This window comes from Mastigoproctus giganteus, chromosome 5 (genome assembly GCF_048544385.1).
Source record: "Mastigoproctus giganteus isolate SK-2022 chromosome 5, ASM4854438v1, whole genome shotgun sequence".
NCBI classification, from domain to species: domain Eukaryota; kingdom Metazoa; phylum Arthropoda; class Arachnida; order Uropygi; family Thelyphonidae; genus Mastigoproctus; species Mastigoproctus giganteus.
Genome location: NC_143579.1, coordinates 138,068,608 through 138,093,313, shown reverse-complemented (window position 1 = coordinate 138,093,313; position 24,706 = coordinate 138,068,608). Strand labels below are relative to the sequence as shown.

Below are 24,706 nucleotides of genomic sequence, written 5' to 3'. Positions count from 1 at the left end.
TGTTCTTGGTCACTGAAAATAGTTAAATGTCTGATTTAATCAGCTCAACTCAGAACAATGAGAAAAAGATATTTTATAGAATACAGGTATCAGTTCCACCTCTTATTGGTGAATTGGGTTTTCTCACTGTCTCTGAGAACTAACTCAGGAGTTTAGTGAACAAAAAGTGATACAATTATGATGAATGAATTTTATTAATTTGTGTGTTTTGGCACCACCCAAACTATCAGACACAGCATGGGTTTGTTGAGGGGAAGTCTTGTCTGACAAATTTGATTGGATACTATGATGCGGTCACAAAGTAACTGGAGCAAAAAATTATTTTGATATCATATACTTGGATTTTAGGAAAGCTTTTGATGCTCTTGCACATGGAAGACTACTGTGCAAATTGGAGCAGTATGGCATTAAGGGATGTTGCTACAATAGATAAAAGGATGGTTGAGTGGTATAAGACAGAGAGTGGTAATCAGTGGACACTACTCTTTGTGGACTAATGTTATTAGTGGAGTCCCCCAGGGTTTGGTATTGGGCCCGTTGTTGTTTTCTGTATTTATCAATAATATTGATGAAGGTATATCAGGGTTAATGTCTAAGTTTGAAGACGATACGAAGATTGGTAGGGTTGTTAGTGACAGTATGCTGCTGCAAGAGGACCTAGAAATGCTGAGCAGATTGGCTGAGAGGTGACAACTGAAGTTTAACATTGAAAAATGTAAAGTATTGCATACGGGTAGCAGTAACCTCATATATTGGTCAGGCCAACCCTTGAGTACTGTATACAGGTCTGGAGGCCTTATTTTAGGGAGGATGCAGAGTTGCTGGAACAAGTACAGAGAACGCCAACAAGGTTGGTGAGCGGAACAAAGGGTTGTAGTTACCAAGAAAGGCTTAAGTTCTGCAAATTGCAGTGTCGGAGGCTAGGAACATGTGAGGTGATCTAATTGAGGTGTATAGGGCCTTGAATGATTTCAGAAAACTTAATGCTGATGGAGTTTTCCTCTTGCTGAGATTACTTGCCCCTCAGGCAAGTAATAAATTCAGATTTAAAGTTAATTGTAGAATAGTTGTGTGGCCTTTAGTCAGCTGGTTGTTGATAGTTGGAACAAACTTCCATCTATTATGTTGGAGGTTGAGGCAGAACTAGACAAACATTTTGAGCATAATGGATGGGTGAAAAGTGGGGGTTAACTGATGCTATATAAACTTGCTTTCTTGCATCATATGCCTCTACTAATGCAAATACTATTATATAATGTCAGAATTATTTGTTGCATCCAGTTCTTTCTTCACTGCATGTACTCTAGTATTACAACTGTGGTCAATGAAAACAAACACAATTTTGTCAAGTGAGAATGAACAATCATAGTAGCCTATCAGATTATTTAGACCAGTCCGCTCCTTGACAAATCCATGCTGTGATTGCAGTATAATCACGTCACTCCAAATGGTCCTGCTGAATTACTTCTTTAACCAGTGATTCCATTATTTTCCCTGGAACAGATGTTATGGTAGCAGGTCTGTAATTGCTCGTGTCACCTTTTGATCCCCCTTTATGAATTGGGGATATATTTGCACATCTCCAGTTTGTAGGCACCTCCTCTGAATCCAAGGATGCTCTCATAATTATGATTAAAGGTTTTCTTACCTCCTTTGCTTCCCTTAATATAATTGGATAGATTCCATCTGCCCCAGGTGCCTTTTTTATGTCCATCATCAACAGTTTCTCTGCCACTTTCCTTTCGGTTATGATAAAGTCATTTAGCTCCTCATTAGAGTTTGATAACATAACTTCTGGCATCCCCTTCCCTAAAGAATTCCTCCTGTGTGAATGTAGATGCAAAATAGCTATTTGATTTGTCTGCAACCTGAGTCATCAGCAGTATCCCATAGACATCAATTGACCCAATGTGATTCAACCTCTTTCTTCTACTGTTAATATAAGCATAATGTGTCACTGTTTATCTTTGTATTCTTTGCCAGAAACTTCTCATAATCTGCCTTCACTTGCATGACTAACCTCCTCTGTGACTTGAACAAACACAGACTAATTTATATCTACTGCAGACTTCTCTATCACCTGATACTATATATGTATCCCACACACACTTTTCTTCTCTGCCATGTGGCTCAATAGTTCATCTGACATCCATTTAGGTCTAAGCCTTGAACACTATTTTTTTGTTAGTATGAAATGTCTAGTAGCTTCTATGTTTACTTTACTTCCCATTTAGAATTTACTGTTGGTGACATCATCAGTTAGTTCCACTGTCACCAGTTTAAAAACTGTCTGAAGGCTCTGTGCCCTTATGAAAGCAAAAGCCATTCCCTTTACCCTTGACCAGCACATTCTGCCTTGTTTGCCTCTGTGTTGTCTGATGCACAAGGGTGAGCTCTAGCGTTGAGTTGTGCAACTGAGAGCTTGATGAGGCAGCTCATCTTTATGGATTTTTTTCAGAAATAATTCCTTCGAGGCATCTACCCTACTCCTCAAATTCTCATGAATACCCATCAGAATGCTTTGTTGGTGCCTAATTTCTTCACACTCTCTGCACCTGACACACACGCACACAAAGACATCCTGCTTGACTAGATCGTGTCCTGTTCCAGAAATGTCTGCAAACATTTCTCAAGTTGCACATTATTTTAAGCTGTGATGCATTCAAGAATTGTCTCCTTCGGTTCTCCTTTGAGCCACAGCACTCCTGCTACTTTGTGCCCATTGCTTTGCTGCTCTTTTTTTTGGGGGGGTCGACAATATCCAGCATCACTATCTAGCAAGAATCACCTATGGAAGTGTGTACATCGGAACACCTGGTGGAATGCAAAGCATGCCAAAACCGTGACTAGAACCTTTTCCTAAAGTTCCTCACTACCATGAAACTAACTGCTTACAAAAAAACTTAGCTTCAGGCAGAAAACAAATGTTGACTCTTATAGAACAATCAGAAAACCAAACATATCTTGGATTGCTAAAAGTATTACTAAAAAACTGATCCACAAATTATCTGGAAAAAAATACAAACATTGGATGAAAAATAAATACTTCCTTTTCCAATAATTTGGTGAATTGGACGTGATACTGAAATTGTAAATGCTGTAGCAGATTGTTACTCTGTCATCTGTCTCTGTATTGCACATTTTCTTCCTTCAAACACATCAAAGCAGCTACAGAAAATTTCAAGGCAAACTTTCTCTTCCTTGTAACCAGTTGTTCATTCTGCTGAAACTTAAAATAATATTTAAATGAGACTCCAAATAGTGCAGCAAGAAACATTATTCATTATAGCATGATTAAACATCTATGTGATTATTGCATCTACACTAGTTTTCAAAGAAAGTGTATCACCCCTTAAAATTGTAATTGTCGTCCGAATAATGTAAGTATATGGCAATATTTCTTACAGATTGCATCAGATAAGATTGATATGCATAGATGATGACATAATATTGCATCAGCTGTTACTTTCTGCTATATAAGCATGCTCTGCAAGAGTTGCCATCATTCCTTACTCGGATCAGGATGGCGAGCTACATGCAGTTCACGCCACAAAGAAAGAGTGCTATTGTTGCTTTATGTGAGGAAGGATGTTCTTCCCATCATATTGCTTATAGAGTGTCTTGTAATCAGCCAACAGTGAGTAGATTTCTTTCCAAACTCAAGAATACTAGCTCTGCTGACAGGAAAAAAGGAACCGGACGCAAATGAGTCTCTACGTCAAAACAGGACTGCGTTTTGAAGTACTTATGCCTTAAAAACCGTAAAGCTTCTTTGTTTGAGCTGAAAAGAAAATGGGAAGAACATACAGGAGTGGTAGCAAGCGCAGTAATAGTCAGAAGACGCCTCTTGAAAATTGGACTTGTAGCCCGTCATCTTAAGAAGAAGCCCCTCCTCACACAAAAAATGAAAAAGGTCCGATTAATTTGGTGTAAGGAGCATGTCAAATGGACCCTCGCTCAGTGGAAGTCAGTTATTTTCTCGGATAAAAAGAAATTCAACCTGCATGGCTGATGGGAGACAAATGATTTGCCATAGACGTGGTGAAGAATACCATCTGGACTGTATGGTGTCTACAGTAAAATTCCTTACCAGCCAAATTATATGGGGTGCATTTCATATCGCTGAGTAGGTCACCTGCAGTTTATAAAAGGTTCTGTAAATGCCAATGGATATCTGGCTATATTGGAAGGCAAATTGCTGCCAACCATTAGAGACCATTTTAACCGGCCAAGTAACTGCATTTTTCAGGACGACTCTGCTCCTTGTCATCGGGCGAAAAGTGTAAGTAGGCACTTTGTAGTTAGTTTAGCTTCATTTCTGCATTAGAGGTGTGTTTACATTTGTTATTGGTGGAAAAGTAGTTGGAAGAACAGTCCATTACAACTCTTAGTTGGCCAGGAAATAGCCCAGACCTGAATCCTATAGAGAACTGTTGGCATCGTGTGGAATCTGCAGTTACCAGAAAGAAACCAAAGACCCTTCGTGAACTTCAGGAAGCCATAATTTTTCTTTGGAACCACAAACTATCAGTTGATTATCTTCAGAAATTGATCTTGTCAATGCCTCGACAGTGTGCTGCTGTCATCAGGGCCAGAGGCAGTTCAATTAAATATTAGTTTGTACCTGGTGAACTTTTCATTTTGTTTTCCATTTAAAATGATAAAAAGCAAGAGGGCTTCTGATAACATTTAGCCATAATTGTCAGGCTTACCAAAACTGTTGTAATGCTCATGGTTGCAAATGCTTATTTTGGAATATTTTGAGAGCACCTGTCAAATATTACTTAGCTTTGCCTTAAATATTAATAAATATCTTTTGTTTATATTTCTGTTTGTGATGCTAGTCATTAATGTAACATACCATTGTGAAAAAGGATTAGATATGTGAAAGGCTTGCATGTCTTGATATTTATGGATTTTTTTCAGAAAGCATCCATCCCCTTCTCTTGGTGCCACTCCTTTATATGTGCTGTGCCAAAACCGGGAAAGGACTCCTCCTTCCCCAAATTATGCACTAATATCCTTTCAAGCTGTTTGAGAAAAATCCTTTGATAGGATGGCACATTAACCCCAGGTGCTCACATCTGGTGAGTATGGGCTTTGCACACCTAGTGTTCTGAGCTGGATATCATCATTCTTCTCTTTCTTGGTGATTTCCTTCTACTTCTGACTCTTGTTCTTTCTCTCTCTCTCTCTCTTCCCCCCCTCAGGGTATTTCTGAATTTTTTTTTTTTCTGCTGGTGCAAGGAAGCTTCAGGCTTCCTTGCACCATATGGCTGATGATAATAATAATAATGTAGGGCTCACCTGGTTCAGCCAAAAAACCAAGATATCTGGTTATGTTCACAATTTCCTAAGTGATCACCAGTATGATTCTGCAAAAAACAGGTTTACTCCTAAAGGTTGAATCCCATATTTGCAATGCCTTTGTCATGAGACATCTGTTAATGTTCAGCCTGGACATTGAGAAAACTTTTGACACTGCTTTATCATGGGATTCTTATGGATGTGTATCATCTGGGGACGAAATGACACATCCCTCAAATAATTCAGAAGTTCTTACATCTTTGTCCTTTTCAGGTATGATATCAGAATGCACTTATCAATATTTCTTATCGAAGGGGAAGATGCCTTCCAAGGTTACTTATTCAGACCAATCATATTTATAATCCAAATAAATAGCCTTGACACAAGATAATCCAGAAATCATTGTAGTTTATATGTATTCGGATGAACTAACCATCTCCTGTTAGTCACAAAGCATTAAATATTGAAGGGCACCTTCCAGTCATGATAGTTGATATGGAATCTTGAACATTTAATGATGATAGTTGCAATGGAATCTTGAACATTTAATGATGGCTGCCACCTGGCCGAACAGAAATCCACCACCTTTGCAAATGCCACGAACTTCAACGGTATACAACACTACACATTCTTTCACTCCCCCACATACTTTATAAATCTCTGTGCTACACAGAGTACACAACACAGAGATGGGGGAAACCCCTGGTGCCGTCAGACAACTAACACACTTTGCACTTTTCCATGAATTTGCAACTTCCATCTCCATGTTGTGTACTCTGTGTAGACCGGCCAGAGATTTAAAAAGTGTGTGGTAGTGGAAGGATGTGGTGTTGTGTACCGTTGAAGTTCATGGCATTTGCAAAGGTGATGGATTTCTGTTCAGCCAGGTGGCAGCCATTATTTAATGTTCAAGAAGCCATATGATGCTCTGTAAGCTTGCTTTCTTGCATTATATGCCTCAACTAATACTAATGCTAACTTCATCCTGATCCCACTCAATTTGTGGTTATAAGTTTTTGTTTAAGAATAAATCAAATAAGAAAAGTGACAGAATTCTTATGATAAAAGCAGTAGCAAAAATGATCACATACACTCCCTCAGTATTTTCCATGGTACTGAGGCATATTTGAGGCAGTTATAATGAAATGTAACTATGGAAAGTCACAATTTAACATTATTATTCTATTATTATTATACTGTTATCTTAGTATTCATCCATCAGTTTGTTAACCTTATATTATGTGGGAAAAGTAAAGCCATGTGGAATTAGTAAGTATTTATTTTAAATTGTATGTGTTCTGTAGTTGCTTTGCAAGTTTTGTTGGATAAAATAAATAAATCCATGTTTTCAGGAGGGAGAAACAATGCTTGCACCTGATAAACTTTAATAAGTCACTTTTCATGATATGCAAAGTGTCTCATTAAAAAAAGTTGAAAATGCTGTGCTGGAGGATAATGTATTATTATGTTTAAATAGAAATAAGGGTATAAAAATATCAATGTAGTCTGCATTCAATAAAACAAATTTAGCAATTTTTGTAAATTTTTCGCCCACAGTTTATTCATCAAATTAAGAAAATTTCTGTTGTAATTTATTTCGATGTCTTTATAGTTCAACAATTGCTACAAAGTAATCCCCTTTTGGAGTTGTCAGATGGACCACTTGATATCCGAACATTAGTGATGGCCCTGTTTGAATCTCTAAATGACAAAATCATAGCACTTTCTCATCAGAAGAAAGCAAACAAGTAAGTTTAATCTAGTTTGTAGTGAAATACCAACGATATTTAAACCTATTATTATTAAAAAATTATATAGCAGAAGGCTTCAACAAGAGATTCAGACTCAAAAACAACCAAGACAGCAGTTTTCAAGAATTACTGACAGCAGAAACACCAGCAATAGTTGTAGTACTGAACATCTGAACACCATGATCAGGTGATACCAAATTCAGACTTCAAGGCAGTTGAATAATTTAGTGGCATTTAAGTTTGTTGCTTATACTGTTATGTATTTTGTCTGTAGAAGTGTATTTCCACAGGATTATTGTACCCTTAACTAATCTTGTTGCTCTTCTTTGTAGCCATTGCCATATACATCACATATAATCACAGTTTTTTGTCCTATTAACAAACTTCTTGTAATATCATTGACGGAACTTCGTGAATTGTCCTGGAAGACTGTCTGCACTGCTCCAAGACTTTTGTTATATTTTATGGTCACCCTTAGGATTTTTCATTCTCCACTACTTTGAATTTGCTGCCACCAAATGATGTGTTTGGGAATTGTTGGTGTCAAAGTAGAGTCCCAAAGAGTGTATTAGTTTTAAACATCATTACTTTATCCACATCTTGTTGGAGTTGCATACCATGATTATTATCATTAACCATCGTACCCATTTCTGTATCATCAGAAAACTTAAATATTAAACTTTATATGTGTAAAATCATTATCATTAAAAAATATTAAAAACAATAAGGGAGTCTGTTGATAAACATTAATAGCCATTCTCTGCCTTCTGGCACTCAACCAGCCTTTTGTTGATTGCAGAAACTTACTCCTATTAGCATTAGTAGAGGCATATGATGCAAGAAAGAAAGCATATACAGCATCAGCCAGCCACGGGGGGAAAAAAAACAAAACTTCCCATTTCGCCCATCTATTCACTCCAAATGTTTCTCTAATTCTTCCTTGAACTTATTTAAGTTGTTGACCTCCACTACAACAGATGGAAGTTTGTTCCAACTGTCAACCACCTGCTGGCTAAAGACAAATTTCCTGACATCTATTCTACAATTGTATTTCCTAAATTTGAAAATACAGATATACAGATAGGAAATACAGATCTTTTTTTTTTTTTTTTTTATGCATTATCTAATTAGTTTTGAAAAGATTTTTTTCAAAGCTTTTTTGAAAGCTTTGAAAAAAATTTTTGAAAAAAATTCATCCTCTTCCTCAGGTCATCTGAGCAAGAGGATGAATTCCATCAGCATTGAGCTTTCTCAAACCATTCAAGGCTTTACACACCTCAATTAGATCACCTCACAGGTGCTTAGCCTCCAGACAATGAAATTTGCAGAACTTAAGTCTTTCTTGGCAACCCTTTGTTCCACTCACCAATCTTGTTTCCCTTCTCTGAACTTGTTACAGCTGCTCTAAAACGAGGCCTCCGGACCTGTATGCAGTACTCAAGATGTGGTCTGCCCATTGCCTTATACAAGGGGACACCTCCTTATCCCTGCTAGCAAAATTCCTGTATATTATTGACAAGACACCATTAGCTAGTCTTGCGGCCTGTCTGCCCTGCTCAAAACTGTACTGTACTGTACTTGTTAAGATTAAAACCTTCAAACTACATATTTATCACAATGAAATCCCTAATATTCTTCTGTACTACTGGTTATGTGACAATATTTACACCAAAATACCAATACAATTGCGGTATGGGTACTGAGTTGTAACTAACAATATCACTAGCGAAATTTAAAAAATAAGCTAAGGAATGCTACTAAGCTTCTTTAAGTTATTTCTAAAACACAATTTAATAGAGGGCACTCTGGTTGCTGAAGAGAATAGTCGGTGGACTTTTGGCTGCTGTTGCTGTAAAGGGATAAGTTGTATTGATATTTTTACTGTATTCTTTGTAAATTAACATACTGCATATTGTTCTACAAAGATATTAAGTAGGTTTAGTAGCATTCATTAGCTACTTTTTTTTAAATTAAACTAGTGATTTTTGGAAGTTACGACTCACCAGTGATTGCGCCAATATTGTTGAACTAGCCGCCATGTTGTAGTCGATAAGAAATAGCATAACATATATATATCTCGAACTGATAGTGTAAGCTATAACTTAAAAATAGATAGCATAATACAAAGCACTGTATTACGCTAAACATTTATTAATCTTATTAAATTTCATTGTTAATTAAATTGTATTTAAACGGAAATCATGACCCAGACTAGAGCTGCAAAGCAACGTTCACAGACTAACGAGAGTGCTGTGGCTTGGGGGAGAGGAGAGAGACGAAGGAGGCGATTCTCCAACGAATCGCAGTCTCAAAAAATAAGTGAAATGTTTGCAGACCTTTCTAAAACAGGACATAATCAGGCCAAGGAGGATGTCTTTTTTGTGTTTGCTAGGTCCCTAGAGTGTCAAGAAATTAGGTGCCAACTCAGCGTTCTGATGGGCATCTATGAGAGCTTGAGGTATACGGTAAATGCCCTCGAAGAAATTAATGAGGCCCATCAAGCCCTCAGTTCAATGGCAGGCACCCCTGTGCATCAGGCAACACAGGCAATCTCCAATGCAAAATGCACTGGTCCTACAGGAACTAGTTATTGTAGGTGACTCTTGTCAGTGGGATGTGGAATGTATACTGCAAGAAGGATAGGGGAAGAAAACCAGGATATGTCCACCAAGGGGGCAAAAGTTGATGATGCTGTAGAGTAGATATCTTTTAAGGGCACAAAAGGTGATATTTTTGTACACATTAGAACTAATGACATTAAGAGTAAGAGACCTGCAGATTTATTCAACAAGTACAGTTCAATGTTGAAAAAAGTCACAAGTTAGGGTTGAATGTGAAAGTGTCTGCAATTTTTCCCAAACACGACAGCAGGGAGTATTTGTTTGATGACAGCCTTGTCAGTCAGTTCAGGCTTGAACAGATTGTGAAAGGCTCATGGGGTAGAATTTTTTCCAACCTGGTCTGTGCTTGTAGACAGCAGAGATTGCTTCTACAGCGATGGGGTACACTTAATTGGAAAGTGGTGCAAGAATATTTGCTGATGCTATTGAGGCAGTGTTAGCTGGGTCGGAAAATTGCTAGCTTGGGGGAAAACACAGACTAAAAGATTAACAGTGGCCGCAGGCAGAAGCAAAAGTGCTTCTTGCACTGCTACTATTAGAATGAGCAGCAGCATGGAAAGCAAGGTCCTCCAGATTTCCAGGACTGCTAGGAGTCATAGTGGAACAAGTAAGTACATGGGCTGTTAGAGTAACTAAGAGTAGAAACAGGTGCATGTATACTTGCATGCACACCAATGCTAGGAGTATAGTTAATAAATTTGAGGAGTTTGAAATGCTGGTCAAGATATCAAAGTTGGATATTGTTGGGATATCAGAGACGTGGTGTCACACAGATATAAACAGTGCAGAATTTGAATTTAGGGAATACAATGATTACAGAAAGGATAGACAGGAAGGGAGGAGGGATTATGCTGTTATTTAAGAAACAAATAAAATTTAAGGAAGTGCATCCAATTGACAATAATGGACAGTGCAACGTTGAGTCAGTTTGTTGTTGTTGTGACATAAGCACTGGGAAAGGGAAAATGAGAGTAGCTGTGTGTTATAGGCCTAATGAATCTGATGAGTATAATGAGCAGTTGTGCAGAGAAATAGTGGGCCAGTAAATCAGAATGTCTTATAATGGGAGATTTTAACTTTCCAGATATTGACTGGAACTTGTGGGTTAGTCAGTCGCGCACTAGCAAGATTTTCGTGGATTTATTGGATGACTGTTTTCTACAGCAACATGTTTGAGAGGCAACCAGAGGGAGTAATACTCTTGATATGATAATCAGCAGTGATTATTCATGCATTAAGAATTTGCAGAGAAAGGAACACTTAATTGGAAAGTGGTGCAAGAATATTTGCTGATGCTGTTGAGGCAGTGTTAGCTGGGTCGGAAAATTGCTAGCTTGGGGGAAAACACAGACTGGGTGACAGTGATCACAATGTACTGATGTGGGATTTACTTAAAGATGTAACTGCCATTGAGGGTAAAGAGAATGGCTTTTACTTTTGAAAAGGTGACTATGGGAGTCTCAGACAGTTTTTAAATTCTATACAGTGGGATCAACTGATGATGTTACCAATGTTGAATTCTAAATGGGAAACCTTCAGGGACTTCATCTTGGAGGCCACTAGGCTTTTCATGCCAACTAAGAAATACTGCTTAAGATTTAGACATAAATGGATGTCAGATGAATTAATGAGGCTGGCTCGTGGCAGGGAAGAAAAATGTATGGGATATATATAAATTATTAGCCAACACAGAAGCCTATGGCATCTATAAAATAATCTGTAACTAAGTCACAAAGGAGGTTAGGCAGGCAAAGGCAGATTACGAGAAATCTTTGGCAAGGTATGCAAAGAAAAACAGAAAACAGTTTTCTTATGTAAACTCTAGATGGAAAGGGATGAATCGGATTGGAGCACTTAATATAGATGAGTTGACTATTGATGAACATGCTTAGGTAGCTGATAAACTGAATGAGTATTTTACATCTACATTCACACATGAGAATTTATTCAAAGAGGAGAATGCCTGAAGTTTATCAAACTCTAACAGGGAGCTAAGTGATTTTTTGATAACTGAGAGCAAAGTGGAGGAGAAATTGTTGAAGTTAAAAATAAGGAAGGCACCTAGGGTGGATGGGATCTATCCAATTAAATTAAAGGAGGCAAAAAAAGGAAGTAAGCAAACCTTTAGCCATAATTAGGAGAGCTTCCTTGGAATCAGGGGAGTTCCCCATGGACTGGAGGTGTGCAAATGTATCAACAATTCACAAAAGGGACACAGTTAACTATAGACCTCTTAGTTTAAAATGTTAAATAATGGAGTCACTGGTTAAAGAAGCATTGCAGGATCATCTAGGCAAGACTGCAGTAATAGTTAAGAAACAGCATGGGTTTGTTAAAGGGAGGTCTTGTCTGACCAATTTGATTGGATACTATAATGAAGTCACAAAAGAACTGGATGCAAAAAATAATTTTTATATCATATACTTGGATTTCATGAAAGCTTTAGATACTGTTGCACATGGAAGACTGCTCTACAAATTGGAGAGGTATGGCATCAAGGATAAGTTGCTACAATGGATAAAGGAATGGTTGAATGGGAGATGACAGAGAATAGTAATAAATGTACACTGCTCTTCGTGGACGAATGTTACGAGTGGAATTCCCCAGGGTTTGGTGCTGGGCCCAGTGTTGTTTTGTGTATTCATCAATGATATTGATGAAGGTATATCAGGCTTAATGTCCAAGATTGCAGATGGTACAAAGGTTGGCACGGTTGTTAACGATAGTAATGAGAGTATGCTACTCCAAATAGATCTAGATAGTTGGGGAAATGGGCTGAGAAGTGGCAACTGAAGTTTTAACATTGACGAATGCAAAGTACTGCATATGGGTAGCAGTAACCCAAGGGAAACGTACCAACTGTGTACTACACTCAGGAAAATGGAAAGTGAAAAAAGACCTGGGGGTAAAAAGAGAGGTGGCAAATGAAGTTTAACATTGACAAATGTAAAGTACTACATATGGGAAACAGTAACCCCAGAGCAACGTATCAACTCTGCGGTACTACACTGACAGTGGTGGAGAATGAAAAGGACCTGGGGATAATTGTGCAGGTAGATATGAAGTTCTCTGAGCAGTGCAGACGAGCTGCAAGAGTAGCTCATGGTGTCTTGTCAATGATAAAGAGGAATTTTTCTAGCAGGGATAAGGAGGTGATTATTCCCTTGTATAAGGCAATGGTTAGGCCACATCTTGAGTACTGTATACAGGTCTGGAGGCCTCATTTCAGGAAGGATGTGGAGCTGCTGGAACGGGTACAGAGAAGGGCAACAAGATTAGTGAATGGAACAAAGGGTTGCTCTTACGAAGAAAGGCTTAAGTTTTGCAAATTACAGAGTCTGGAGACTAGGCACTGGAGAGGTGATCTGATAGAGGTGTATAAGGCTTTGAATGGTTTGAGCATGCTCAATGCCAATGGGATTCTTCATCTTGCTCAGAATAATCAGCTCAGAGGGCATAAATTCAAATTGAGGAAGGACGGATGTCGGATAGATGTGCGGAAATTTGCCTTTGGCCAGCGGGTGGTTGGTTGGTGGAACCGACTTCCATCACTTGTTGTTGAAGTTGATAGCCTAAACAAATTTAAAGCTCAACTGGACAGGTATTTTGAACGAACGGAGGGGTGAAATGGGAGTGGTGTGTGTTTTTTTTTTTTTTTTTTTTTGGCTGATGCTGAATAAGCTTGCTTTCTTGCATCATATGCCTCTACTAATGCTAATGCTAATTGTGCAGTCAGATATGAAGTTTGCCGAGAAGTGCAGACAGTCTGCCAGGGCAGGTCATGGAGTCTTGTTAATGATATATAGGAATTTTGCTAGCAGGGACAGGGAGGTGATTATCCCATTGTACAAGGCAATGGTTCAGCCACATGTCGAGTACAGTGTACATGTCTGGAGGCCTCATTTTAGGAAGGATACAGAACAATGTTGTTGCTAGAACGAGTACAAAGAAGGGCAACAAGGTTAGTGATGGGTTCAAAGGGATGCTCCTACCAAGAAAGGCTTATGTTCTTCAAATTGCAGAACCTGGAGAGTATTAGTTGAGGCATATGATGCAAGAAAGCAAGCTTAAACAGCATCAGCTAAAAAAAAAAAACCCATTTAACCCATCCATTTACTCCAAATGTTTATCCAGTTCAGCCTTAAATTTATTTCAGCAATCAACTTCAACAACAACAGATGGAAGACTGCTCCAGCAATCAACCATCTGCTGGCTAAAGGCAATCTTCCACACATCTATTCTACAACAACTGTCTTTCCTCAGTTTGAATCTGTGCCCCCTCAGGTTCTTAATCTGACCAACCGGAAGTATCCAATCGGCATTGAGCCTGCTCAAACCATTCAAGCCTTGTACAACTCAATCAGATCACCTCGCAGGTGCCTAGTCTCCAGATGCTGCAACTTGCAGAACTTAAGCCTTTCTTTGCAAGTGCACCCCTTTTGTTCCTCTCGCCAATCTTGTTCTCTGTACTCATTCCAGCAACTCTACATCTTTCCTAAAATAAAGCCTCCACACCTATATATAGCACTCATGGTTTGGCCTGATCATTGCATTATACAAGGGGATAATCACCTCCTATTCTCTGCTAGCAAAGTTCCTATATATAATTGACAAAACTCCATGACGTGCTCCGGAAATCCATCTGCACTGCTCAGAGAACTTCATATCTGACTGCACAATTACCCCGAGGTCTTTTTCATTCTCCCCTAGCTGCCTAAGTGTAGTACCTCACAATTGGTGTTTCTCTTGTATTTCTTACTGTTGCCCATATGGAGTACTTTGCATTTGTGAATGTTAAACTTCAGTTGCCACTTCTGAGCCCATCAGCCTAACTTTTCTACATCCTGTTGCAGTAGCATACTGTCTTTACTGTCATTAACAACCCCACCAACCTTTGTATCATCTGCAAATTTGGACATTAAGCCTGATATACCTTCATCGATATCATTGATAAATACCGAAAACAAGAATGGTCCCAACACTGAACCCTGGTGTTCTCCACTATTAACATTAGTCAATGAAGAGCAGTGTCCATTGATAACCACTCTGTCTTCTCCCACTCAATCATCCCTTTATCCATTGCAGTAACTTGCCCTTAATGCCATACTGCTCCAATTTGTATAGCAGTCTTCATGTGCAACAGTATCAAAAGCTTTCCTGAAATCCAAGTATATGATATAAAAATAATTTTTTGCAAGTTCCAGTTCCTTTGTTTCCACATCGTAGCATCTAATCAAATTTGTCAGACAAGACTTCCCTTTAACAAATCCATGCTGTGTCTGAGCTATTATTGCTGTCTTGTCTATGCGATCCTATATCACCTCTTTAACCAGGGACCCCATTATTTTCCCTGCAACAGAACCTAAACTAACAGGTCTGTAATTATTTGTATCACCCTTTGAACCCCCTTTGTGAAATGGGGATACATTTGCTCATCTCCAGTCCATAGGGACCTCTCCTGACTATACGGATGTTCTTATAATTATGGCTAAGTGTTTGCTTACTTCTCTTGCCGCCTCCATCATTATAACTGGCTAGATTCCATCTGCCCCAGATGCCTTTTATTATTTTTTACTTCAACAATTTCTCCTCCACTTTGCTCTCAGTTATTACAAAATCACTTAGCTCTCTGTTAGAGTTTGATAAACTTATAGCATTCCCCTCCTTGAATAACTCCTCATGTATGAATGTAGATGCAAAATATTCATTCAGTTTATCAGCTACCTGAGCAGGATCATCAACAGTTGAACCATAGATATCAAGTGGACCAATCTGATTCATCCCCTTCCTTCTAGAGTTTACACAAGTAAAGAACTCTTTGCTGTTTTTCTTTGCGTCCTTTGCCAAAGATTTCTCATAATCTGCCTTCGCCTGCCTAACCTCCTTTGTGACTTTATTACAGACTGCCATATAGGCTTCTGTGTCACCTGATAATTTATATGCATCCCATGATTTTTTTCTTCTCTGCCATGAGGCTCATTAATTCATCCAACATCCATTTAGGCCTGAACCTTGAACAGTATTTATTAGTTGGTATGAAAAGCCTAGTAGCCTGCAAAATTAAGTCACTCCAGGTTTCCCATTAGAATTCACCATTGGTAACATCATCAGTTGATCCCACTCTATAGAATTTAAGAACTGTCTGAGACCACTGTAGTCACCTTTGCAAAAGCAAAAGCCCTTCCCTTTACCCTTGATGGTAGTTGCATCTTTCAGTAAATCCCACATCAGTACATTGTGATCACTGTCACCTAGTGCTTCCTTTATCTGCAAATTCTTAATGCATGAATAATCACTGCTAATAATCAGATCAAGGGTAATACTTCCTCTGGTTGCCCCTCGAACATGTTGCTGTAGAAAACAATCCTTCAATAAATCCACAAAAGTCTTGCTATCGTGTGAGTGACCAGCCCACAATTTCCAGTCAATATGTAGAAAGTTAAAATCGCCCATCACAAAACATTCTGATTTACTGGCTCATTCTATTTCTCTGCACAACTGTTCATTGTACTCATCAGAGTCATTAGGCCTATAACATTCTTCTACTCTTATTTTCCCTTTCCCATTAGTTTGTCACACCAAACAGACTCAACATTTCACTGTCTATCCGTGTGAACTGGAAGCAATTCCTTAGATTTTGTGCTTCTTAACTAACAGCATAATCCTTCCTCCCTTTGGCGCCTCTGTAGCCAGGTGGGCAGGAGCAGCAGTGTGTAGCACATGCTTCTTGATTAGACCGGGGTTCGAGCCGGTGACCACCAAATACGGAGGATGGGGAAAGGTCAGGAAATGACTACCGCATATCCCCGGAGCAATATGGCCTTAGTTTCTAATGCTCCTAAAAACCAAATAACAAACAAACCCTCCTCCCTTCCTAACATATCTATCCTTTCTGTACACATTGTAGTAATAGTAATTGTGACATGTGATGCAAGAAAGCAAGCATATGAGCTTATGTAGCATCAGCCAAAAAAAAAATCCACACAACCATTCCATCTAAATGTTTGTCAAGTTCCTTCTTAAATTTATTTAACCTATCAACTTCCACAATGAGAGATGGAAGTTTGTTCCAACAATTAACGACCAGCTGGCTAAAGCACATCTATTCTACAACTGCTTTCCTCCATTTGAATTTATGCTACCTCAGGTTCTTAATCTGATCAAGCGGAAGTATCCAATCAGCATTAAGCCTGCTCAACTCAAGGCCTTATATACCTCAATCAGAGCACCTTGCAGGTGCCTAGTCTCCAGCCGCTGCAATTTGCAGAACTTAAGCCTCTGTTGGTAAGAGAATCCCTTCATTCCCCTCACCAATCCCCAAATTCCAATTCTGCACTGCTTATATCTGTATGACACCATGTCTCTGATATCCCAAGAATATCTGCCTTTGATGTCTTGATCAGCACTTCAAATTCATCAATTTTATTTACTATACTTCTAGTATTAGTGTACATGCACTTGTATTTACTTATTCCATGATAACTCCTAGCAGCTTTTGAAGGTCCCAGAAACTTGCTCTTTAGCTTTAGGCTGCTTATTACAATAGAAGCAATGCAAGAATTACTTTCACCTCTGCTTGCAGCTACCGTTAATCTCTTAGTCTGTGAATCCCCCCAGTCTCGCAGTTTTCTGACCCACCTAATACTGCCTCGTTAATATAAGCAAATATTCTTACTCCCTTTCTATTTAAGTGTATTCCATTCCTGTAGAAGCAGGCTCTCCTGTTAGCAAGCAAGAGAAAATAATTCCACACTGAAAAAAATTCTACCCAGTGAGCCTTGCACAATCTCTCCAGGGCCGAATTGATTAAGTGGGTTGTTTATTATAGCAGTAGTAGAAAAAGTGATGTTGATACAGTAAAACCTATCTTCACACGTGATGATAGGTTTTACTGTATCAATAATTACCTGAAACTAATCTGACATTCAAGGATTCTACAATTGTTTCATTTTTTTTTTTTTTAAATACATATTAAGATTAACAGTGACACACACACACACAGTCTGATGTGAAGTGCATGAGGTTATTCTGCGCAGAACCTATGACTTGGATGTTTATCTGATGTTAGAATGTCTGTGTTGGGAAAATGCATGAAACTTTCCAGACATTCTGATTTTCTATCAATGGAGGCCAGTTTACATTAAAAAAAAAAAAAAAAATCAGATTTCTAAAAAGTGGTGGGTGTTTTTATCACCCACCACTTTTTAGAGAGATTTTGGAACTAGGGTTTTATTTTTTTTATTTATTTTTTTTTCCAGCAATTTGAATATCTGTTTTTTTGGTTTTTTCACTACTTTGGTGTTTAGTTTTTGTATTGATGTTATTCTTTTAGGATTCTTGGCAATCGCATCACTGAGCTTGAGAAAAAAATAAAAGTTGTAGAGGCATCTGCTTTATGGCATCCTTTAGATACAGGTAATTTGAGCTTATTTAATTTTTAATTTTATCTTTGAACAGTGTTAATCTGTCAAGAAAATGTTCTGCTTTCCAAAGATTAATTGGCTTAGGAGATTGTTGTGTGCATCTCTGTCCACTTCCTGATAACATATTTGTTTCAAGTCCCTGATAGAAACAATTTATCACACAATTTCTCCCCTTCCCATTGGGATGCTTAAAACCTAAATAGGGAAGGTTAACTTTATCCACCATTTGATTAATCATCACCTGTATATCACTCATTTGTTAAGTAATCCGAATGGCATCCTGTATGGGTAATCACAAGTGAAAGGAGGAGGAGACACTTTCAGCTGTGGGTGTGTGGGTTGTTTATTATAGCAGTAGTAGAAAAAGTGATGTTGATACAGTAAAACCTATCTCCACATGTGATGTATCAATAATTACTTGAAACTAATCTGAAGTTTCATGGATTCTACAACTGTTTCACTTTTTCATAGAAGAATATATATATATACAGGCATACCTCGGTTAACGTTACCTCTGATAACGAAGCCTCGATATAACGAAGTCCGCAATTTCAAGCCCCATTTAACATAAAAAAAATATTCCATTTTTGTTTAATCACCTGAAATCTAAACAAACTGAAGAAATTACGGAAACCTTTGGGGCTTCTCGTGGTTGGTTCGAGAAATTTAAAAAACGGGCCAGGATTCATAGTGTAAAATTAACAGGAGAAGCTGCAAGTGCAGATGTTGAAGCTGCAAATAAGTTTCCAGAAAAACTAAAGGAAATAATTAAACGTGAAAATTTTCCACCAAATTTGGTGTTCAATGTTGACGAAAGCGGTTTGTTCTGGAAACGGCTACCAACAAAAAGCTTCATTTCTATTGAAGAAAAATCAGCTGCTTGGTTCAAAGCAGCCAAAGACCGTTTAACGTTACTCTTTGGATCAAATGCCTCTGGCGATTATAAATTAAAATTGTTATTAGTTTACCATTCAGAAAATCCGAGGGCGTTAAAAGGTAACATAAAAATGAATTTACCTGTAATATGGAAAGCAAATAGAAAAGCGTGGGTTACCAAGGAGTTATTTACTGATTGGTTTGTTAACCACTTTTGACCTGGAGTAAAACAGTATTGTCAAAAAAAACAACTTTGAAGAAAAAGCTCTTTTGTTGTTAGACAATGCTCCGGGACATCCTACTGATCTTAACACGTTGGACACATGCATTCCTGTCAAAGTTGTGTTTCTTCCAGCAAACACAACTTCCCTGATTCAACCATTGGATCAGGGAGTAATAGCATCATTTAAAGCTTATTATCTGCGTCGAACTTTAAGCAATTTAACTGAACTAGAGGATAAAGAGGAAATGACAGTTAAAACTTTTTGGAAAAACTACACCATTAAAAACGCAATAGAAAGCATTGATAGTTCTTGGAAAGAAGTCACTAAGAAATGCTTAAATGGAGTTTGGCGCAAAATATGGCCAGAAGTTGTACTAGAAGAAGAAAATAACATCCAAGAATTAGAAATGAAGTTATCCAGATGGCTCAATCAAATAGGTTTCGAAAATGTCGATGAAGAGGATGTTAGAAATTTATTGAATGCAGAAGATGATGGTTTTTCAGTGGAAGATTTAGAAAGCCTTGTTAGCAACGAAGATAAAGATAATGAAGGCGAAGTTAAAGAAGTACCTGCCGAAAAAGTGTTAACAACCAAAGATTTAAAAAGGTGCTTAAATGATCTTGAAAACGTTTTAAATTTTTTTAGTGAAAATGATCCTGACTTATGAAGAAGTGTTATAGTTAAGCGATCAGTGTTAAATGCAATAACTCCGTATAGGCAATTGTTAAATGAAAGAGAAAAAAAGCATAAACAATCAACTTTAACCTCATATTTTAAAATGTGATTTCACTTTGTATGTAAGTTGACTGTTTATTTAATAAAACTTTTCTCTGTTCGAAAAAAAGCTTTTCATTTTCTTTACGTAGGAACGTATCCCTATTCTGGCCATAGTATTTTTACCTCTGAAAACGAAGTTTCGCTTAACGAAGTAATTTCGTGGAACGCATCCTATTCGTTAATCGAGGTATGCCTGTATATATATTTTTTTTTTTTTTTTTTTAAATACATATTAAGATTAACAGTAACACACACACAGACTGTATTACAGAAGATTGAAGAAAATCCATTGGGCTTTACACTGTTCATCATAGCTTGTCTGCTCCAAACATCACATGAATAATCGTAACAATAAAAATCATTGAGAAGGCTGAGAAAAGGACTAATATGGAACATAAACAATGAACTGTAGAAAAGAGAAGTGGAAGTTTATTATTATTATTATTATTATTAGCTATATGGTGCAAGGAAGCCTTAGGCTTATGCTGCACCAGCCAAAAAAAAAAAAAAAAAATTCCTGAGCCACCCTGTGAGAGAGAGAGAGAGAGAGAGGAGAGAGAGAGAGAGAGAGAGAGAGAGAGAGAGAGAGAGAGAGAGAGAGAGAGAGAGAGAGAGAGAAGGGGATCACCAAGAAAGAGAAGAATGATGATATCCAGCTCAGGACCCTGGGTGTGCCATGCACATACTCACCAGATGTGAGCCCCTGGGGTTGAATGGGGAGAGTGAAGGTCACACTGCTAAGGATATGCCCCTTAGAAGTTAGCAGTTTGTTTGGAGGACTGATTGATTCTGTAATGTTGTTGTGATTCTTTGTGTTTTGATTCTCCATGGTGTGGTTGTTGTTTGTTGAAATTGGTTGCCTCCTACTTTGGCGACCTACCTATGAAGTCAGGTCTGGGCCAGCACCATGCTCTTGAAAATGTGAACTGTGTTTTTGTTGATAATCAGGCCTTTTGAGAAGTTTATCTGTTTGGGAGAGCTCTAATGTAAAGCACTTCTGCATTGAGCCTGTGACTTAGATGTTTATCTCATTTTCTAATGCCTATATTGGAAAAATCCCACCTGCAATCCTCTTCCTCCTCCCAAGAATATATTGTTAAGGTCCAAGGTCATAGAATTGCCTTCCTCCAATCTGTTTGATGTTCTTTGAGCTGAAGTGCCAGCATCCTCTTGATATGACATACATACATGGCATCCCTCACAGTTTTGGCAGTCAGTTTTGTAGACTGCCAAAACTGTGTCAGTCCAGTTGATGAATGATGGTCTATTTTCCTCATGCTTATTTACATATATTTATATATGTTTGTATTCATCTCTGAAGAAGTGGAACAGCCAGCCATGGTATCCATGAAATGTCAGTTTAGTTTCATGTAATTATTGATACCTTTCAGTTTATTTGTCAGCATATGTACCTGCATGTGGATAAAGGTTTCACTGTATCAATATCAGTTTTCTATTGCTATAATAAACCACTCACATGTAGTGAGAGGCCCTGGGTGCCAAGTCTTTACTGCAACTGTACTGCAACATCTCCAGTTTGCCCTAATTGCGAGTTATGGAAACTTGGAAAAAAATTACAGAAATTTAAAGTTGAAAATAAAGCGAAGCGAGACAACAAATACTGAAAGATACTCCTGCACATACGTATGCACAGGGGTGTATCAGGAGTGTCCAGAAGGGGCATATGCCCCCTTTAACCAAAAAAATTTGAAATTAAAGAAAAAGGATGCAGGAGGCATTCTAAAAAAAAAAATCAAAACCTTGATAACCATTCCCCCTTTTACGATGACACCTGGATATGCCACTGCATATGCAGATGTGACAAAGAAATATCAGTCGGTTGCTACACAAACCAATGACTCAGTTCCACCTAACGTATCACTTGCTGAATGGGCTAGAGTGACCTTTCAGTTCCTCAGCCATCTTTGAAGCAAAACAACAGAAACCAGACTTGTAATACCCTAATTTCCATCCCCTCTACTAGTGGCATCAAGTCCCAAAATGAGACCAGGATGGCAAAAGCTGAATTGTCTACTAAGAGTCAAATTAATACTGCAGAAACAGATATAGATGACAAAACTCAAGAAGAACCTATATTAGAAATTTATGCCGAAGAAGATATGAACACTGGACAGCCTACCTTTCCTAAAAAAGATAAAATTAAAATAGATTGCTATAAGCCTATTGCGTCTAAAAATCAACTGGATCATCCTACCACTAAAACTAAATAATGAAGTGCATTTTACACTGAAATTGTCGAGGACTACGTTCTAATACAGATGAACTTGATGACCTAATCACAGATTTCAGTCCAGTAGGCATATGTTTACAGGAAACATTTAACTCCACAAGTAATTCCCTCAATAAAGTGGTGCACTATGCCCATACGATGCACCTAAGAAACCTCTAAATCAACCAACCAACCCCTCAATAAAGAAATATACTTCGTACAGGCATGACAGGAATGCAGCAACTGCAGCCGATGGAGGTGTAGCATTTTGAGTATTCGTTACTAATCCATCTAGGCAAATCCCTTTAAAACCTAATTTAGAAGTTGTTGCTGTAAGAATAGAACTCGGAATAATTTTTTCTCTTGTTTATCTTCCATCGCACCAAACATATATAGCCAGAGACTTTGAGGACCTCCTTGAGCATGTACCACCTCCTATTTGTTTTTAATGTGTGACTTTAATCAACACCATCCATTATGGGGAAGTCTACGGGTACATATGGATAAGAGGGCAACTAAAAGAAAAATTACCGGACATGCACAATCTAGACAGGAAATACTTCTGCCATTGATTTGTCTATCTATTCCCCTGCTCCGTACCCAAGTATACATTGGGTAGTATTGGATAATCCACATAATATTGATCACCTTCCTATTATTTGTAGATTCCAAACTATCTCCACTTATCTGGAAACTTGCAGAAGATGGAAAAGCAAACTGGACAAAGTTTTCCTTTAAGTACAGCTTTAGATAAACACATCATTCAGAATTTGTCAATAGATGAAGCCACTGACCATGTCACTACACAGATATTAGCAGTAGCTGATAAAACTGTTCCCCAGTCATCGACTCATCCATGCAGGCACAAAAACTACTGGCGCAATGATGAATGTAATAGAGCAAAAAAAGAAAAGAATAAAGCTTGGATTATTTTCTGCAAGCATCCCACTACTATTAACCTTATAAATTACAAGAAACTAAATGCTAAAGCACAACAAATAAGAAGGAAAGCCAAAAAAGATTCCTGGATACAATTCGCTTCTACTCTCACAAAAAACACTGATACTAGATTAATCTGGAGGGAAATCCAGCATCTGGATGGCAAATATCCATTGTCATCCTCTCCTGTATTAATGAGTAATGGACAGAAATTATCTTCCCTAAAGACATAGCAAATGCTTTTGCTGAAGCTTTTGCCAAAATTTCAATAGCAAATTCATATGATATTCCATTCCAATGAATTAAACAGGCAGCAGAAAGGCAGAAGTTAAATTTCAACGCCGGTCTCTCTCTACCTTATAATCAGCCTTTTACAATATCTGAGTTAAAGGAATCTTTTAACAGAGCACCCAATAGTGCAGCTGGCCCTGATGGTATATTTAAATCACTTGGATGATACCACTTTAAAAACTCTTCTAATATTTTTTAACAGAATTTTTCAGGTACATGTTTATCCTCACTCTTAGAGACATTCACTTGTATTAGCCATCCGTAAACCAGGAAAAGACCTCTAATCCAGTTAATTATTGTCTGGTTTCCTTAACTTGTTGTTAGGGTAAAATGGTTCTACTGGTTTGTAAAGTCACATAACATACATAAAAATCAGTATGGATTTCGACAAAATAGATCTGCATTAGATTTGATTAGCATTGACACATGATGCAAGACAGCAAGACACCAAGCTTATATATATATATTTTTTTTTATGTAAACCCCAAACACGAGATATTAGAACCTATAGTACATAGAACCGTACTTGGGTGAAGGTTGAGAAGATGAAAGAAGATATTTGTTGACATTGGACTTGAACTTCTGTAGACTGTAATTTTCTTGATTTCTTGCATATAGTTTGATTTGTTGCAAAAAATATTTAAAAAAAAAAAAAAAACATCCCCTTCTCATTTCACCCATCCATTCACTCCAAATGTTTGTCTAGTTCTGTCTTGAATCTGTTTAAGCTATCAACTTCTACAACAACAGATGGAAGTTTGTTCCAGCAATCAACCACCTGCTGGCTAAAGGCAAACTTCTGCACATCTATCCTACAACTGTCTTTCCTCAATTTGAATTATTGCTCTCTCAGGCAATTATTCTGAGCAAGAGGAAGAAGAAATCCATCAGCATTGAGCATGCTCAAACCATTCAAGGCTTTATACACCTCAATCAGATCACCTAGCAGGTGCCTAGTCTCCAGACACTGGAATTTACAAAACTTCAGCCTTTCTTCATAAGAGCAACCCTTTGTTCCATTCACTAATCTTATTGCCCTTCTCTGTACTCATTCCAACAGCTCTACATCCTTCTTAAAATGAGGCCTCCAGACTTGTATACAGTACTCAAAGTGCGGCCTGACCATTGCCTTATACAAGGGGATAATCACTTCCTTATTCCTGCTAGAAAAATTCCTGTATATCATTGACAAGACACCATGAGCTACTCTTGCAGACCGTCTACACTTCTCAGAAAACTTTTTATTTGCCTGCACAATTACCCCCAT

The 24,706-nt window shown here is 37.9% G+C and overlaps 1 protein-coding gene across 1 annotated transcript in view; it reads left to right on the top strand.

Moving 5' to 3' along the window:
• Positions 1 to 24,706, top strand: part of LOC150085725 (coiled-coil domain-containing protein 149-A-like) — a 187,398-nt gene that overhangs the window by 131,658 nt on the left and 31,034 nt on the right. The window contains exons 8-9 of the mRNA XM_090374663.1: positions 6,920 to 7,055; positions 18,012 to 18,094. Coding sequence (XP_090230789.1) covers positions 6,920 to 7,055; positions 18,012 to 18,094 — 219 coding nt within the window. The remainder of the gene's footprint in view (positions 1 to 6,919; positions 7,056 to 18,011; positions 18,095 to 24,706) is intronic.